The 15,463-nt window shown below is 50.0% G+C and overlaps 1 protein-coding gene across 1 annotated transcript in view; it reads left to right on the top strand.

Annotated features, from left to right (window-relative positions):
• Positions 1-15,463, top strand: part of LOC141073145 (integrin alpha-X-like) — a 93,798-nt gene that overhangs the window by 59,919 nt on the left and 18,416 nt on the right. Inside the window, exons 10-16 of the mRNA XM_073560512.1 lie at positions 836-909; positions 4,975-5,107; positions 5,220-5,359; positions 6,097-6,234; positions 6,390-6,617; positions 6,762-6,892; positions 7,214-7,365. Coding sequence (XP_073416613.1) covers positions 836-909; positions 4,975-5,107; positions 5,220-5,359; positions 6,097-6,234; positions 6,390-6,617; positions 6,762-6,892; positions 7,214-7,365 — 996 coding nt within the window. The remainder of the gene's footprint in view (positions 1-835; positions 910-4,974; positions 5,108-5,219; positions 5,360-6,096; positions 6,235-6,389; positions 6,618-6,761; positions 6,893-7,213; positions 7,366-15,463) is intronic.

Raw genomic sequence — 15,463 nt, forward strand, 5'->3', positions numbered from 1 at the left:
CAGAGGACAGGCCCCAGATACAGAGGACAGCCCCGGATACAGAGGACAGCTCCAGATACAGTGGACAGCCCCCGGATACAGAGGACAGGCCCCAGATAAAGCGGACAGGCCCTGGATACAGAGAACAGGCCCCAGATACAGAGGACAGGTCCCAGATACAGAGGACAGCCCCAGATACAGTGGACAGCCCCCGGATACAGAGGACAGCCCCAGATACAGAGGACAGGCCCCGGATACAGTGGACAGGCCCCGGATACAGAGGACAGCCCCGGATACAGAGGACAGCCCCAGATACAGTGGACAGCCCCAGATACAGTGGACAGCCCCGGATACAGAGGACAGCCCCGGATACAGAGGACAGGCCCTGGATACAGAGGACAGGCCCCAGATACAGTGGACAGTCCCCGGATACAGCGGACATCCACAGATACTTTTGGTAAATTATTCTGACAAAAGTTTGCCACATAGTTTGTTCTTTCTCTTAAAGTTGTGAGGTCTGCCGATAATAATGTCTGCAGTCTCTGGGATGTGGGGTGACCACCAATATATGGCCCAATTACATTGCCCTCAGTGGTGATCACTCTGCAGAAGAGAAGCATCATCAGATTTCTATCAAAATGTTTCTGCTGTAGATAGACCAATAACCATTACAAATCCCCATCCCCCGGTAGTGGTCAGGGGTCTTTCAGGAGGACTATCACAGGGACTCTCCGGAGGACTCCCAGGAGGACTCCCAGGAGGACTCTCATGCTCTGATGACAATCATTCATTTGACTGTCTTGCATCATCAATGACCCCGGTCATATGTGAGCCATCACCGCTCATGTTCCCACAGGTACAGAGTCACTCACCGGACAATCATTTGAGATGGAGTATTCACAGGAAGGATTCAGTGCAGTCATCACGCCGGTAAGAGACCCATATCTGTATCATCCTCATATATAAATATCCTCCCCTATATACAGTATCTCTTATATACAGATCCTCCTCCCCTACATCATATATACATACCTCCTCTCCTATATAGCTCACATACACAGATCCTCCTCTCCTATATATCTCATGTATACAGGACTCTTCCCTTATATCATGTGTACAGATCCTCCTCCCCAAGTCATATGTACAGATCCTCCTCCCCTATGTCATATGTACAGATCCTCCTCCCCAAGTCATATGTACAGATCCTCCTCCCCTATGTCATATGTACAGATCCTCCTCCCCTATGTCATATGTACAGATCCTCCACCCCTATGTCATATGTACAGATCCTCCTCCCCTATGTCATATGTACAGATCCTCCTCCCCTATGTCATATGTACAGATCCTTCTCCCCAAGTCATATGTACAGATCCTCCTCCCCTATGCCATATGTACAGATCCTCCTGCCTTATATATCTCATGTGTACCCTCACTTATATCATATATAGTTATGTGCACAATAACAGTCTAACATCATCAATGTGATTAATTACAATATGGGAAATCATTGCTGACCAGGTGTAGGCGAGTAATGGACGACCAACAGAATCAGCAGCCATGGCATGCAGCAGCTTATTGGGTGTAATTGACTCTTAATGAAAGAGGGGTGTACTAATTTATAGCAGTAATATAGCATACACAGAGAGGTAGCGCAGTACAAGAGGGACAGGCAGAACTCGTAACAGGGACAGAACCGGGTCAAAACCAAACAAGCAAGCAAGATATCAGGCACAAGGCACACGTACGCACGAGGTCAACTAACTCAGCCGAGGGCAGGAGTATAACTGACACCGGACCTAGGTCAAGTGAGCATTAAATAGCCTTCTTCTGCCAGAGAGAGGCAGAAACAATTAACCCCTGTCTTACCAGGACAGGCCAAAGGCAAACCCCATCCTGGATCATGACACAAACATTATAACGCCAAGATGGGAAAGGAGAGAGGAGCAGCACATAATCTTGGTACACCACTTACAAGTCAGCCGCGTTACCCATGCTGTCAAATTACAGCATGAGCTCGCTGCTATGATCAGAGGTATAAAGTTCACCGCCAGTCACTGGCATCAGGTGATGGGGCTACTGCTCCCATCAGCCAATGTCTGCTGCCAATAATGACAGTGAGAGCAGGAGTGCTTGCGATCTAAAGAAATGATTTAAAAAAACGTTGTGGGTTCCCCCCCATTTTTGACAACCAGCCTTGCTAAAGCTCACAGCTGGGGGCTGGTATTCTCAGGCAGGTAAGGGGCCATGGATATTGCCCTCCCCCCAGCCTAAAAATAGCAGCCCGCAGCTGCCCAGAAAAGGAACATCTGTTAGATATGTCAAATCTGGCCCTTAGCCTCGCTCTTCCCACTTGCCCTTTAGTGGTGGCAAGTGGGGTTCATATTTGTGGGGTTGATGTCACCTTTGTATTGTCTGGTGACATCAAGCCCACGGATTAGTAATGGAGAGGCGTCTATAAGCACCTATCCATTACTAATCCTATAGTTATATGGTAAATAAAGACACAGCCAGAATAAAGTCTGAATATCACAAAACTGGGAGAACTCATGTTGTCTTGTGCTGAAGAAGAAATGCCCCTAAAATGGACAACGACCCCAAACACAGCAGCGAGTGGCAAGAACCCAGGCACAGACCCAGAAGACTGATGTTATGAGGTGGCCGCTCGATCCCCAGACCTCTGTCCGATGGAGAATTTGTGGAGTGACAGAAAAAATGCAAAACACATGTGGAATGTCGTCCAGTCAGCGTGGGCAGGGATGCTGTCCAGTCAGCGTGGGCAGGGATGCTGTCCAGTCAGCGTGGGCAGGGATGTTGTCCGGTCAGCGTGGGCAGGGATGTTGTCCGGTCAGCGTGGGCAGGGATGCTGTCCAGTCAGCGTGGGCAGGGATGCTGTCCAGTCAGCGTGGGCAGGGATACTGTCCAGTCAGCGTGGGCAGGGATGTTGTCCGGTCAGCGTGGGCAGGGATGTTGTCCAGTCAGCATGGGCAGGGATGCTGTCCAGTCAGCGTGGGCAGGGATGCTGTCCAGTCAGCGTGGGCAGGGATACTGTCCAGTCAGCGTGGGCAGGGATGCTGTCCAGTCAGCGTGGGCAGGGATACTGTCCAGTCAGCGTGGGCAGGGATGTTGTCCGGTCAGCGTGGGCAGGGATGTTGTCCGGTCAGCGTGGGCAGGGATGTTGTCCGGTCAGCGTGGGCAGGGATGTTGTCCGGTCAGCGTGGGCAGGGATGTTGTCCGGTCAGCGTGGGCAGGGATACTGTCCAGTCAGCGTGGGCAGGGATGCTGTCCAGTCAGCGTGGGCAGGGATACTGTCCAGTCAGCGTGGGCAGGGATGTTGTCCGGTCAGCGTGGGCAGGGATGTTGTCCGGTCAGTGTGGGCAGGGATGCTGTCCAGTCAGCGTGGGCAGGGATACTGTCCAGTCAGCGTGGGCAGGGATGTTGTCCAGTCAGCGTGGGCAGGGATGTTGTCCAGTCAGCATGGGCAGGGATGTTGTCCGGTCAGCGTGGGCAGGGATGTTGTCCGGTCAGCGTGGGCAGGGATGCTGTCCAGTCAGCGTGGGCAGGGATGCTGTCCAGTCAGCGTGGGCAGGGATACTGTCCAGTCAGCGTGGGCAGGGATGTTGTCCGGTCAGCGTGGGCAGGGATGTTGTCCGGTCAGCGTGGGCAGGGATGTTGTCCGGTCAGCGTGGGCAGGGATGTTGTCCGGTCAGCGTGGGCAGGGATGTTGTCCGGTCAGCGTGGGCAGGGATGTTGTCCGGTCAGCGTGGGCAGGGATGCTGTCCAGTCAGCGTGGGCAGGGATGCTGTCCGGTCAGCGTGGGCAGGGATACTGTCCAGTCAGCGTGGGCAGGGATGTTGTCCGGTCAGCGTGGGCAGGGATGCTGTCCAGTCAGCGTGGGCAGGGATGTTGTCCGGTCAGCATGGACAGGGATGCTGTCCGGTCAGCGTGGGCAGGGATGCTGTCCGGTCAGCGTGGGCAGGGATACTGTCCAGTCAGCGTGGGCAGGGATGTTGTCCGGTCAGCGTGGGCAGGGATGCTGTCCAGTCAGCGTGGGCAGGGATGTTGTCCGGTCAGCGTGGACAGGGATGCTGTCCGGTCAGCGTGGGCAGGGATGCTGTCCGGTCAGCGTGGGCAGGGATGCTATCCAGTCAGCGTGGGCAGGGATGCTGTCCACAGGGGTCTGATGTTAGGTCACTCAGTTCAGTTTCATAATTGATATTTTGTTCCTGTTCTTATTTAGTATTGAATGTTCTGCTTGACACCTCTGTATATGGCGAGAACTGGGATTCTGAGGATGCAGCTTCTTCTCAGTTGTTTTAACACACTGCTGTTATTTTGCACCTAACTGTATACAGGTCCTCCTCCACTATGTGATATATACAAGTCCTCCTCCCTTATTTATACGATATACAGTACAGGTCCTCCTCCACTATATATACGATATACAGTACAGGTCCTCCTCTCTCTCTCTCTCTATATATATATATATATATATACGATATACAGTACAGGTCGTCCTCCCCTATATATACCATATACAGTACAGGTTGTCCTCCCCTATATATACCATATACAGTACAGGTCCTCCTCCCCTATATATACCATATACAGTACAGGTCCTCCTCCCCTATATATACGATATACAGTACAGGTCCTCCTCCCTTATAAATACGATATACAGTACAGGTCCTCCTCCCCTATATATACGATATACAGTACAGGTCCTCCTCTATATATATATATATATATATATACGATATACAGTACAGGTCGTCCTTCCCTATATATACCATATACAGTACAGGTCCTCCTCCCCTATATATACCATATACAGTACAGGTCCTCCTCCCCTATATATACCATACACAGTACAGGTCCTCCTCCCCTATATATACCATATACTTTACAGGTCCTCCTCCCCTATACATACGATTTGTAGGTCGTCCTCCCACCTATATCTCATATTTGCATGTTATATCAGGTTTTTCCTGTGTTTAGGATGGCGCTCTCCTCGGAGCAGTCGGTGCCTATGGTTGGACAGGTGGGGCGTATAATTACCGGATCGGTCAGGAAAAGGCGGCTTTTATAAACATGACGGAGGATCACACTGACATGAAGGACTCGTATATGGGTGAGGATGACCGGATTCCTCTTGGAGAACGGTCGATGTATCGTCATCCAGACACAAGAAGCCGGTTTGGGTTCTCGTACCTGGATTTGCTGACATTTGGATTCCATTTAAGGTTATTCTGTGCTGCAATTACAATCTGACATCATTGCAATGGGCGCCCCCCGATACCAACATACTGGGAAGGTCCTGGTCTTCAGGTGGGACGCACAGGGTGCACGCTGGAATCCAGCAGCCAATGTCCTTGGTGACCAGGTGATGACCCTCCATTATGATATTTCTGTGACCTCAAACAGCCATCTACGACCTTCTCCCTATGCTGTGCCCTCCTGGTGTATACAGTCACCTATAACTTGTTCTGGATGTCTCTCCTGCCCCCTATATTGGTCCTTCTGCTCTGTACTCTTGTCCCTGGATGTCTCCTGCTCCCTATGTTGGCTCTCCAGTCCTGTACAATCACCTATAACTTGTTTTGGAGGTCTCTCCTGCTCCCTATATTGGTCTTTCTCCTCTGTACTATTGGTTTGTACTCTGCTCTGCTCCTTCGGCTCTCCAGTTCTGTATAATCACCCATGACTTGTCACCTGGATGTCTCCTGTTCACGACATTGGCCCTCCAGTTCCATACAATTACCTATGACTTGTTCTGGAGGCCTCCCTTTCCCTACGTTGGCCATGCACTTCTATGCAATCAGCCATGACTTGTCCTTGAGGTCTCCCACTTCCTAAGATGCAGCCTCCAGTTCTGTACAATCACCCATGACTTGTTCTGGAGGTCTTCCACTCCCTACATTGCAGCCTCAAGTTATGTACAATCACCTAATACCTGTCCAGGAGGTCTCCTGCTCCCTATGTTGCAGCCTCCAGTGCTTCATAATCACCTATGACTTGTCACTGGAGGACCTTCCCATGAACAGGTAGTTGAATGGACAGATCAGAATAAGACACTTGAAGTCTCACAGATTTTGGTTGTTCTTTCTGTTTTCCTTACAGATTGGATCGTACTTTGGATCAGCCTTGAGCATGGTTAAAACGTCTCCATCAGACTTTGTCTTGGTGGTCGGAGCCCCAACATATTATTCTCCAGTAGCTCCAGGAGGACGAGTCTATCTGTGCCCTGTCTCTGCCCAGGTTTGACTTCTAGATATCTCACATCCCTGAGCCTACGGATGATACCTATCGCCTGCAGAATGTTTGTGTTTTGGAGATCAAGAATGGCTCCTCTCCATGTTTGTAGACTGTGGAGGTCACTTCTCCATGTTTTACACCATTATTGGTCCCAGCAGGAGATGAACTCTCAAAGAAGACCAAACACCATCACCTGCCGTGAGACTCTTCAGGGAGAGAGCAGCCAATCTATGGGTCACTTTGGTGCAGCCATCATCGTTCTTCCAGACCTGACTGCAGATGGACTTCTAGATCTTGCTGTTGGGGCCCCTTTTGAAAATGACGGTCAAGGAGCTTTGTATATCTTCCCAGGGAAGGTTGGAGGCTTCAGAACGTCTCGTATACAGGTAAACCTGTGGGTTATAATACAACAGTAGGAAAACTATGCAAAAGATAAGCATTAACACATACTGGAGCGTCTGCCTCATCATGACGCATAGACGCCATTTTCAGCTGTCGCTGAACGATTTACGTTTCCTTTTGTTCTCCAGCGCATTGAGGGAAGTAAGATGGGAAGAGGAGTGCAATTCTTTGGAAGATCACTGGCGGGTAACTTGGACATGACAAATGATGGCCTACCGGATGTGACGGTGGGGGGAGAAGGTGTCGCGGTTATTCTGAGGTAAGAATGAGGCATCCTCCCCACGCAAGCCGTTCTGTAAGCTGCTATATCATGTCATGTTTCATATGACTCTTGAAGGTCGTTTCCCCTCTAACCTTGTGTCACTACATAAATTGTCACCTTTACCATGCAGACCTCTGTGTGACCCCCGGGACCACCAAATTATTCATCCCACAAATCTACAAAAATCAAATAATAGGTTAATGGGACATTTACCACTAGTCCGGGCAGCCCATTCCAGGATTTATGTGGGATGTCATGACCTCTAACCTGTCCGTGTTCTGTGCTCCTGGTCACGTTATTGATGTTTCCCTCATTCAGATCTCGGCCCGTCCTCCAGGTTGCCGTGTCCATGACTTTCAAGCCCGCCGAGTTTCCTCTTTCTTCCTATGAATGTACAGATTCCAGAAAACAACAGGTGGCAGAAATTAATGTGTGCTTCAACCAAAGGCTGAAGAGCATCAAAGCGACAGGTAAGGTGGGTGGTATCGGGATAGATGATATGTGGGAATATGGCATATACCGATTTACGACCACACATGGATCCGCGTTGCAGTTACTGCTCAGCATATGGTGCAGTAGAGGGTTCTCCAGTATGATAGAGGAAATTAAATGATGTCTGAGGTTCTGACAGGTCCAGTATAGAGTCCTCCACTATGATAGAGGAGATGAAATGATGTGGGTGGTTCTGACAGGCCCAGTAGAGAGTCCTCCACTATGATAGAGGAGATGAAATGATGTCTGTGGTTCTGACAGGCCCAGTATAGAGTCATCCACTATGGCAGAGGGTCTATAATGAGATCTGGGGTCTGACAGGTCCAGTAAAGAGTCCTCCACTATGATAGAAGAAATGAAATGATGTCTGAGGTTCTGACAGGCCCAGTAGAGAGTCCTCCACTATGGCAGAGGGTCTATAATGAGGTCTGGGGATCTGACAGGTCCAGTAGAGAGTCCTTCACTATGATAGAGGAAATGAAATGATGTCTGAGGTTCTGACAGGCCCAGTAGAGAGTCCTCCACTATGGCAGAGTGTCTATAATGATGTCTGGGGATCTGTCACGTTCAGTAGAGGGTCCTCCACTATAATAGAGGAAATGTAATGAGATCTGGGGTCTGACAGGCCCAGTAGAGAGTCCTCCACTATGATAGAGGAGATGAAATGATGTCTGTGGTTCTGACAGGCCCAGTATAGAGTCCTCCACTATAGCAGAGGGTCTATAATGAGATCTGGGGTCTGACAGGTCCAGTAGAGAGTCCTCCACTATGATAGAGGAAATGAAATGATGTCTGAGGTCCTGACAGGCCCAGTAGAGAGTCCTCCACTATGATAGAGGGTCTATAATGAGGTCTGGGGATCTGTCACGTCCAGTAGAGAGTCCTCCACTATGATAGAGGAAATGAAATGATGTCTGAGGTCCTGACAGGCCCAGTATAGAGTCCTCCACTATAGCAGAGGGTCTAAAATGAGGTCTGGGGATCTGACAGGCCCAGTAGAGAGTCCTCCACTATGATAGAGGGTCTATAATGAGGTCTGGGGATCTGTCACGTCCAGTAGAGAGTCCTCCACTATGATAGAGATGAAATGATGTCTGTGGTTCTGACAGGCCCAGTATAGAGTCCTCCACTATAGCAGAGGGTCTATAATGAGATCTGGGGTCTGACAGGCCCAGTAGAGAGTCCTCCACTATGATAGAGGAAATGAAATGATGTCTGAGGTTCTGACAGGCCCAGTAGAGAGTCCTCCACTATGGCAAAGGGTCTAAAATGAGGTCTGGGGATCTGACAGGTCCAGTAGAGAGTCCTCCACTATAATAAAGTGTGCCGCTAACTAAAGTATAGACCTGTCTCTAATCTTCCCTTCATCTCTAAACTCCTGGAACGCCTGGTCCACTCCCGTCTTATCCGCTATCTCTCTGATAACTCTCTTCTCGACCCTCTCCAATCCGGTTTCCGCTCTTTACATTCTACTGAAACTGCCCTCACTAAAGTCTCTAATGATCTACTAACAGCTAAATCTAATGGTCATTACTCCATGCTAATTCTCTTGGATCTCTCTACAGCATTCGACACTGTGGATCATCAGCTCCTCCTCACTATGCTCCGTTCCATTGGCCTCAAGGACACCGTTCTCTCCTGGTTCTCCTCCTATCTCTCTGACAGCTCCTTTACTGTATCTTTTGCCGGCTCCTCCTCCTCTCATCTTCCCCTTACTGTTGGGGTTCCTCAAGGATCAGTCCTAGGCCCCCTCCTCTTCTCCTTGTACACTGCCCCTACTGGTCAAACAATCAGTAGATTTGGTTTCCAGTACCATCTCTATGCTGATGACACCCAATTATACGCTTCTTCTCCTGACATCACGCCAGCCTTTCTAGAAAACACCGGCGATTGTCTAAACGCTGTGTCTAACATCATGTCCTCACTATATCTGAAACTGAACCTGTCAAAGACTGAACTCCTGGTGTTTCCTCCCTCTACTAATGTACCTATACCCGACATTGCCATTTCCGTGTGTGGTTCCACTATTACTCCCCAGCAACAGGCCCGCTGTCTTGGGGTCATACTTGACTCTGAGCTTTCCTTTGCCCCCCACATCCGATCACTGGCTCGCTCTTGTCATCTGCACCTCAAAAACATTTCTAGAATTCGACCTTTTCTTACTTTTGACTCCGCAAAAACTCTTACTGTTTCTCTTATTCATTCTCGTCTCGACTATTGTAACTCTCTTCTAATCAGTCTCCCTCTTACCAAACTCTCCCCCTCCAATCTGTCTTGAATGCTGCAGCCAGGATCATATTCCACACCAATCGTTACACCGATGCCTCTACCTTGTGCCAGTCATTACACTGGCTACCCATCCACTCCAGAATCCAGGACAAACTTATTATCCTCACCCACAAAGCCCTCCATAGCTCAGCACCACCCTACATCTCCTCCCTCGTCTCAGCCTACCACCCTACCCGTGCCCTCCGTTCTGCTGATGACCTGAGGTTAGCATCCTCAATAATCAGTTCCCACATGCTTTATACATCCATTAGCCCTCTGTGTCTGTACTGTTACACACTTAACATTATGGCTGGTCCAAACAATCAGGGCAACTGTTACCACCCACCTTTCGTGTCTCCCTCTTTCCTCATAGACTGTAAGCTTGTGAGCAGGGCCCTCATTCCTCTTGGTATCTGTTATGATCTATGTGATTATTGTTATGCTGTAATGTCTATTGTCTGTACAAGTCCCCTCCGAAATGTAAAGTGCTGCGGAATATGTCGGCGCTATAGAAATAACATTATTATTATTATTATTATTATTATTATGGGAATGTAATGAGGTCTGGGGTCTGACAGGTCCAGTAGAAGGTCCTCCACTATGATAGAGGGAATGTAATGAGGTCTGGGGGTCTGACAGGTCCAGTAGAGGGTCCTCCACTATGATAGAGGGAATGTAATGAGGTCTGAGGGTCTGACAGGTCCAGTCGAGTGTCCTCCACTATGATAGAGGGAATGTAATGATGTCTGGAGGTCTGACAGGTCCAGTCGAGGGTCCTCCACTATGATAGATGGAATGTAATGAGGTCTGGGGGTCTGACAGGTCCAGTAGAGGGTCCTCCACTATGATAGAGGGAATGTAATGAGGTCTGAGGGTCTGACAGGTCCAGTAGAAGGTCCTCCACTATGATAGAGGGAATGTAATGAGGTCTGGGGGACTGACAGGTCCAGTAGAGGGTCCTCCACTATGATAGAGGGAATGTAATGAGGTCTGAGGGTCTGACAGGTCCAGTCGAGTGTCCTCCACTATGATAGAGGGAATGTAATGATGTCTGGAGGTCTGACAGGTCCAGTCGAGGGTCCTCCACTATGATAGATGGAATGTAATGAGGTCTGGGGGTCTAACAGGTCCAGTCGAGGGTCCTCCACTATGATAGAGGGAGTGTAATGAGGTCTGAGGGTCTGACAGGCCCAGTCGAGGGTCCTCTACTGTGAGTGAGGGAATGCAATGAGGTTTGAGGGTCTGACAGGCCCAGTCGAGGGTCCTCTACTGTGATAGAGGGAACGTAATGAGGTCTGGGGTCTGACAGGTCCAGTCGAGGGCCCTCCACTATGATAGAGGGAATGTAATGAGGTCTGGGAGTCTGACAGGCCCAGTAGAGGGTCCTCCACTATGATAGAGGGAATGTAATGAGATCTGGGGTCTAACAGGTCCAGTAGAGGGTCCTCCACTATGATAGAGGGAATGTAATGAGGTCTGGGGGTCTGACAGGCCCAGTAGAGGGTCTTCCACTATGATAGAGGGAATGTAATGAGGTCTGGGGGTCTGACAGGTCCAGTCGAGGGTCCTCCACTATGATAGATGGAATGTCATGAGGTCTGCGGGTCTGACAGGTCCAGTAGAGGGTCCTCCACTATGATAGAGGGAATGTAATGAGATCTGGGGTCTGCCAGGTCTAGTAGAGGGTCCTCCACTATGATAGAGGGGATGTAATGAGGTCTGGGGGTCTGACAGGTCCAGTAGATGGTCCTCCACTATGATAGAGGGAATGTAATGAGGTCTGAAGGTCTAACAGGTCCAATAGAGGGTCCTCCACTATGATAGATGGAATGTCATGAGGTCTGAGGGTCTGACAGGTCCAGTAGAGGGTCCTCCACTATGATAGAGGGAATGTAATGAGATCTGGGGTCTGACAGGTCCAGCAGAGGGTCCTCCACTATGATAGAATGAATGTAATGAGGTCTGGGGGTCTGACAGATCCAGTAGAGGGTCCTCCACTATGATAGAGGGAATGTAATGAGGTCTGGGGGTCTGACAGGTCCAGCAGAGGGTCCTCCACTATGATAGAATGAATGTAATGAGGTCTGGGGGTTTGATAGGTCCAGTCGAGGGTCCTCCACTATGATAGAGGGAATGTAATGAGGTCTGAGGGTCTAACAGGTCCAATAGAGGGTCCTCCACTATGATAGATGGAATGTCATGAGGTTTGAGGGTCTGACAGGTCCAGTAGAGGGTCCTCCACTATGATAGAGGGAATGTAATGAGATCTGGGGTCTGACAGGTCCAGCAGAGGGTCCTCCACTAAGATAGAATGAATGTAATGAGGTCTGGGGGTTTGACAGGTCCAGTCGAGGGTCCTCCACTATGATAGAGGGAATGTAATGAGGTCTGGGGTCTGCCAGGTCTAGTAGAGGGTCCTCCACTATGATAGAGGGAATGTAATGAGGTCTGGGGGTCTGACAGGTCCAGTAGATGGTCCTCCACTATGATAGAGGGAATGTAATGAGGTCTGAGGGTCTAACAGGTCCAATAGAGGGTCCTCCACTATGATAGATGGAATGTCATGAGGTCTGAGGGTCTGACAGGTCCAGTAGAGGGTGCTCCACTATGATAGAGGGAATGTAATGAGATCTGGGGTCTGACAGGTCCAGCAGAGGGTCCTCCACTATGATAGAATGAATGTAATGAGGTCTGGGGGTCTGACAGATCCAGTAGAGGGTCCTCCACCATGATAGAGGGAATGTAATGAGATCTGGGGTCTGACAGGTCCAGCAGAGGGTCCTCCACTATGATAGAATGAATGTAATGAGGTCTGAGGGTTTGACAGGTCCAGTCGAGGGTCCTCCACTAAGATAGAGGGAATGTAATGAGGTCTGAGGGTCTGACAGGTCCAGTCGAGTGTCCTCCACTATGATAGAGGGAATGTAATGAGGTCTGGAGGTCTGACAGGTCCAGTCGAGGGTCCTCCACTATGATAGAGGGAGTGTAATGAGGTCTGAGGGTCTGACAGGCCCAGTCGAGGGTCCTCTACTGTGAGTGAGGGAATGAAATGAGGTTTGAGGGTCTGACAAGCCCAGTCGAGGGTCCTCTACTGTGATAGAGGGAACGTAATGAGGTCTGGGGTCTGACAGGTCCAGTCGAGGGTCCTCCACTATGATAGAGGGAGTGTAATGAGGTCTGAGGGTCTGACAGGCCCAGTCGAGGGTCCTCTACTGTGAGTGAGGGAATGAAATGAGGTTTGAGGGTCTGACAGGCCCAGTCAAGGGTCCTCTACTGTGATAGAGGGAACGTAATGAGGTCTGGGGGTCTGACAGGTCCAGTAGAGGGTCCTCCACTATGATAGAGGGAATGTAATGAGGTCTGGGGGTCTGACAGGCCCAGTAGAGGGTCCTCCACTATGATAGAGGGAATGTAATGAGATCTGGGGTCTGACAGGTCCAGTAGAGGGTCTTCCACTATGATAGAGGGAATGTAATGAGGTCTGGGGGTCTGACAGGCCCAGTAAAGGGTCCTCCACCATGATAGAGGGAATGAAATGAGGTCTGGGGGTCTGACAGGCCCAGTAGAGCGTCCTCCACTATGATAGAGGGAATGTAATGAGGTTTGAGGGTCTGACAGGCCGAGTCGAGGGTCCTCTACTGTGATAGAGGGAATGTAATGAGGTCTGGGGTCTGACAGGTCCAGTAGAGGATCCTCCACTATGATAGAGGGAATATAATGAGGTCTGGGGGCCTGACAGGTCCAGTAGATGGTCCTCCACTATGATAGAAGGAATGTAATGAGATCTGGGGGTCTGACAGGTCCAGTAGAGGGTCCTCCATTATGGCAGAGGGAATGTAATGAGGTCTGAGGGTCTGACAGGTCCAGTAGAGGGTCCTCCACTATGGCAGAGGGAATGTAATGAGGTCTGAGGGTCTGACAGGTCCAGTAGGGTCCTCCACTATGATAGAGGGAATGTAATGAGGTCTGAGGGTCTGACAGGTCCAGTAGAGGGTCCTCCACTATGGCAGAGGGAATGTAATGAGATCTGGGGTCTGACAGGCCCAGTTTAGGGTCCTCCACTATGGCAGAGGGAATGTAATGGGGTCTGAGGGTCTGACAGGTCCAGTAGAGGGTCCTCCACTGTGGCAGAGGGAATGTAATGAGATCTGGGGTCTGCCAGGTCTAGTAGAGGGTCCTCCACTATGATAGAGGGGATGTAATGAGGTCTGGGGGTCTGACAGGTCCAGTAGATGGTCCTCCACTATGATAGAGGGAATGTAATGAGGTCTGAAGGTCTAACAGGTCCAATAGAGGGTCCTCCACTATGATAGATGGAATGTCATGAGGTCTGAGGGTCTGACAGGTCCAGTAGAGGGTCCTCCACTATGATAGAGGGAATGTAATGAGATCTGGGGTCTGACAGGTCCAGCAGAGGGTCCTCCACTATGATAGAATGAATGTAATGAGGTCTGGGGGTCTGACAGATCCAGTAGAGGGTCCTCCACTATGATAGAGGGAATGTAATGAGGTCTGGGGGTCTGACAGGTCCAGCAGAGGGTCCTCCACTATGATAGAATGAATGTAATGAGGTCTGGGGGTTTGATAGGTCCAGTCGAGGGTCCTCCACTATGATAGAGGGAATGTAATGAGGTCTGAGGGTCTAACAGGTCCAATAGAGGGTCCTCCACTATGATAGATGGAATGTCATGAGGTTTGAGGGTCTGACAGGTCCAGTAGAGGGTCCTCCACTATGATAGAGGGAATGTAATGAGATCTGGGGTCTGACAGGTCCAGCAGAGGGTCCTCCACTAAGATAGAATGAATGTAATGAGGTCTGGGGGTTTGACAGGTCCAGTCGAGGGTCCTCCACTATGATAGAGGGAATGTAATGAGGTCTGGGGTCTGCCAGGTCTAGTAGAGGGTCCTCCACTATGATAGAGGGAATGTAATGAGGTCTGGGGGTCTGACAGGTCCAGTAGATGGTCCTCCACTATGATAGAGGGAATGTAATGAGGTCTGAGGGTCTAACAGGTCCAATAGAGGGTCCTCCACTATGATAGATGGAATGTCATGAGGTCTGAGGGTCTGACAGGTCCAGTAGAGGGTGCTCCACTATGATAGAGGGAATGTAATGAGATCTGGGGTCTGACAGGTCCAGCAGAGGGTCCTCCACTATGATAGAATGAATGTAATGAGGTCTGGGGGTCTGACAGATCCAGTAGAGGGTCCTCCACTATGATAGAGGGAATGTAATGAGATCTGGGGTCTGACAGGTCCAGCAGAGGGTCCTCCACTATGATAGAATGAATGTAATGAGGTCTGAGGGTTTGACAGGTCCAGTCGAGGGTCCTCCACTAAGATAGAGGGAATGTAATGAGGTCTGAGGGTCTGACAGGTCCAGTCGAGTGTCCTCCACTATGATAGAGGGAATGTAATGAGGTCTGGAGGTCTGACAGGTCCAGTCGAGGGTCCTCCACTATGATAGAGGGAGTGTAATGAGGTCTGAGGGTCTGACAGGCCCAGTCGAGGGTCCTCTACTGTGAGTGAGGGAATGAAATGAGGTTTGAGGGTCTGACAAGCCCAGTCGAGGGTCCTCTACTGTGATAGAGGGAACGTAATGAGGTCTGGGGTCTGACAGGTCCAGTCGAGGGTCCTCCACTATGATAGAGGGAGTGTAATGAGGTCTGAGGGTCTGACAGGCCCAGTCGAGGGTCCTCTACTGTGAGTGAGGGAATGAAATGAGGTTTGAGGGTTTGACAGGCCCAGTCAAGGGTCCTCTACTGTGATAGAGGGAACGTAATGAGGTCTGGGGGTCTGACAGGTCCA

The sequence above is a fragment of the Dendrobates tinctorius genome, unplaced genomic scaffold, assembly GCF_039654945.1.
Source record: "Dendrobates tinctorius isolate UK_male_01 unplaced genomic scaffold, ASM3965494v1 ptg000297l, whole genome shotgun sequence".
In the NCBI taxonomy this organism is placed as follows: domain Eukaryota; kingdom Metazoa; phylum Chordata; class Amphibia; order Anura; family Dendrobatidae; genus Dendrobates; species Dendrobates tinctorius.